The sequence below is a fragment of the Buceros rhinoceros genome, unplaced genomic scaffold, assembly GCF_000710305.1.
Source record: "Buceros rhinoceros silvestris isolate BGI_N320 unplaced genomic scaffold, ASM71030v1 scaffold28531, whole genome shotgun sequence".
NCBI lineage: Eukaryota > Metazoa > Chordata > Aves > Bucerotiformes > Bucerotidae > Buceros > Buceros rhinoceros.
The window spans coordinates 15,682-19,481 of NW_010396461.1; the positions used below are offsets into that span (position 1 = coordinate 15,682).

The 3,800-nt window shown below is 57.3% G+C and overlaps 1 protein-coding gene across 1 annotated transcript in view; it reads left to right on the top strand.

The window, feature by feature from the left end:
* The window catches only part of PLEKHN1 (pleckstrin homology domain containing, family N member 1), a gene marked incomplete at its 5' end in the record, with an annotated part of 21,870 nt that overhangs the window by 13,966 nt on the left and 4,104 nt on the right, over nucleotides 1-3,800 (top strand). Inside the window, 2 exon segments of the mRNA XM_010145918.1 lie at nucleotides 2,648-2,717; nucleotides 3,181-3,340. Coding sequence (XP_010144220.1) covers nucleotides 2,648-2,717; nucleotides 3,181-3,340 — 230 coding nt within the window.

Here is a 3,800-nt window from a genome sequence, read left to right on the forward strand (position 1 = left end):
TGATTTTCCACAGGCATGCCAGGGCGCAGCAGCCTTCTCCCAGGGCTTCTGCAAATTAACTTCCCTTCCCTGCGAGCAGATGCTGAGCCCTACAATTTGTGTGTGAAGGAATAGCCCGGCCCTTTTGTTCTTCAGTTTCACACAGACCACAGGAGCTGCCGCTGCCAAGTTTGCGTGTGGGACAGGGAAGGGGAAGGCAGGGGCTGAGCCTGCCGGGATAGGGCTCTCCCAGAGCAGCAGGGTCTGGCTCACTGCTGATGGGAAAAGGCCCTGGGCGAGGTGTAAATCAGCAAGGACCACAGGAGCTGCCGCTGCCAAGTTTGCGTGTGGGACAGGGAAGGGGAAGGCAGGGGCTGAGCCTGCCGGGATAGGGCTCTCCCAGAGCAGCAGGTTCTGGCTCACTGCTGATGGGAAAAGGCCCTGGGTGAGGCGTAAATCAGCAAGGGGGGAGCTGCTGGGGGGAGCAGGTTCACACCGTGCCTGGGGAAGGCTGGAAGGGTTCTGCAGCCAACACGTGTCTCAGTGCAGGATGCTGCTGTGCTTCCCTAGGTGGGACTATCTCTGGTCTCTGGGTGTTTCAGCCCCCGCCCACGGACAGGGAGCTGTTGCCTTAGGAAGGATGGACACAGGGTGCCTGGTGGTCCTGGGTGGCAGGAGGGTTTGCTGGAATGTGCCGGCGAGCTGAGGAGCAGCAGGAGCAGGCGCAGTGGTCCTCTCCACACACAGCCTGGCAGTGCCCGCACCAGCCAAAGCATCAAAGTCCATCTCTTACAGCACCAGGGGAAACTGAGTCACGGAGCATTGCATGAGCTTTCCCTCCCAAGGTCAGCCTTCCCTTGCTGCTCAGCCCATAAATCACTGCTGGTGCAGGAGAAATACCACGGAAGCCTGCATGTGCCCACAGGCTATTGCAGAGGCAGCTGCCAGCACAAACCACCAACACCCGCCTGAGCTCCACGCTTTCTTTGTGGCAAAGCTGTCACGTCAGCCACATTCCCCAGAGCCTCTGCAGCTGAGACAGCTTTACAGTGAGGCTGTGATGAGGAGTTTCTGTTAGACACTTTATTTTGCAGCCCATAAACTTAGGCAAATGAATCCTGCGCCTTTTGAGAGGACTTTTGGCTAAACAACAGGGCTTCGCTCCTGCTTTCTGCACTTCCTCTGCTGCCGGGCACGGGGGAAAGCGTCGAGGTGGGAGCTTACTGGGTGCTCTCCAGACTCTGTGTTTGCCACCCTGGCCAGGAGCTGCTCCCAGGGCCATTGCCACCAGCTGAGTGCTCTGTGCCCAGGGACAGGATTAGGGTGATGTCCCAGTGAGGCGAGCAGGGACTTAAGGAACAAACCGTGTGTCACTTGGTTTCCCCCTGCTCGGAGAAGGAGATGAGATGTAAAGCAGTGAGTTCATCTGTGAGATGGTTCCAGTGCAAAATCTGCTTCAGCTGCTCTCCCAGGACTGTTCTTGTTTCATTTCTGTACGGAAAATTCAGCTTGGGAAGCCCCAAAGACGGAGGAGACCTAGATCCTGATTCAGTGTTGACAAAGCCTTGACCCTTCTGCCAGGTTGCCCATCACAGAGAATTAAACTGTCAGTGATGACACTCAAACGACATCTGACAGCAGGCAGCAGAGCAGAAGAGGTCTGGAACAGGCAGTCCTGTTCCTGTCTGTCCCACAGAGCTCCCAGGAGAGCCGGACCTGGCACAGACCAATGCCTGTGGCAGACGTGGGGATGGCCTGGGAGCACGGGGTGATGGCAGAGAGGACGGTGGTGGATGTGCATGCAAAGGTACTACTGCACCTCGGTGCAACAGCATGTGGCGTTGTCCATCTCCAGTTTTCTCCGGGGACAGTCTGCTTTAGCTTCTCTGCCTCAGCTCCCCGTTAACAGGAGCAGCCACGCAGCGCCTGCCAGGGGCAAACCCTTCTTGGGTCACAGGAGCGGCATTCACAACTGTGTGGGACAGCACAGGGGCTCACGTTTCACCAGCTGGCATTTCCAGGGCTCAGCCCTGTCTTTGTAAGGGTGTGGATTGTGGGGATTCCTGTTTGCAAAGGCTGGAAGCCCTAATCCAGCAACTGAAACCTCGTTCAGGACCACGTTTGTGAAATTTTCTGGAGAAGTCAGCCATTAAACTGGGGGAAACTGTTGAAACAGAACTAGAAGGGCAGGAGTTGGAGGCAGTTCTCCAACGTGCCTGTGCCCCAGACCTGTGAGATACAGGGGCAGCCAAGTCCTCACCCGGATTAGCAGCAGTTGGGCGTCTCTTGTCTCCTGCAAACCTGGCCTAGGTGGTTTAGGATCTGAGCTCCCCCCTCCTCCTCCCCTTCCCCACTGGACACCCCGGTGGGATTTGCCAGCAGGGCCGAACTGCACCTTCTCCTACACTGCACAATGAGCAGCCAGGCTCCTGCCAGCCTCACCCCATCCTCACCAGTGGCTCTGCGCTGGGCTCCCCTCCTCCTGCTCCCAGCTAAGCTGGCAAAGCTTTGCAACGGGCTCCTCTTGGCTTCCTCGATGTGAAAGCCCCCGTAGAAGCGGAATTTCCCCAGGCAGGTGCCTGCAGAGGTCCCAGCCTGTTGTCTGTAGGGTGCAAACTGTGAGCTGCGCCCAGCTCTATGGTCCTAAGCCAGCTTCTCTCTCCAACAGGGCGAGCTGCCACTCAACGCCATCCAAGTGCTTTTTGAAGAGAACGAGAAAACCTCCTTTTTAATCGAAGGTGCGTGTCCGGCATGCTGAGGGGTGCGCGGGCAGCAGCCTTGGAGCTCTCTGGGGGTCGGGCTGGTTTTGCTCAACTGCAGTGGCCATCCTCCTGACTGTGCTCGCTCCTGTCGGTACCCAAGACCCGTGAACTGAACTGTTTGGAGATCTGGATGGGTCTGCCGCTGGCTGCGTGGCAGGGCCTGGCTTTGCTGGCAGGAAGAAACCATGAGCCAGCAGCAGGGCTTGCACTGGGGGTCTGCACGGGATCCCCCTTGTTTCGATCTGGGCTCTGGTTGCCCCTGTCCTGTGTTCAGCCACGTCAGCACCAAAGGTAGAGCATTCCCGTTGTCCCTGCAGCGGTGTCAGATCCTGTGGGAACACGGGGAGGGATGGAGCAAGGGTTTTCGGAGGCAGCCACGGGGGCGGCCGCATGGGCTGTCGCTCCAACCCAGTAATAGCAGTGAGTGATGTCTCTACAGGTCGACTAATCAACTCGATCCGGGTGATCTGCCGCAGCTATGACGATTACCAGGAGTGGCTCTACTGCCTCAAAACAGCCCAGTTTCGAAATGCCGACTCCTCCCTCTCCGGATCAGAGAGTTTCTCGGGATCAAAGCCGCCACACCCCGGCCAGGTAACAGATGCTGTGGGGTTGCATGGTGATCAATAGATGTCTCCCAGGACTCCCATCTCTCTTATCTCCGGCCACGTGTGAGTGCTCTTGTGACACAGCAGACTTTGCCTCAAGTTCCCTGATTGAAGTTGCTGATCCCTGCAGATTATTTTGAAGGCTTATATTACATTATATAGGCATATATTACATGAAATTCCTTCAAAGGCAGACCCCTGGCCGTAGACCGTGACAGTGAGACATCAGCACACGGATAATAACAGGGTCTTGGCAAGGAAGGGGAGACCAGCCCTGACAGCACTGCAGCCAGGATGGGGTCAGGGTGCCTGAGCACCCTCCTCTCCTTCTTCACCTCTGTCACCCCTGAAAGCAGGATGTAGCCCTAGAAGGCAGCACACACCAACACGCTGGGCATGGCTGCCGTGTGGGGACTGAGGTGTGGGCACAGAGGGCTGGGCTGGGCTGGGC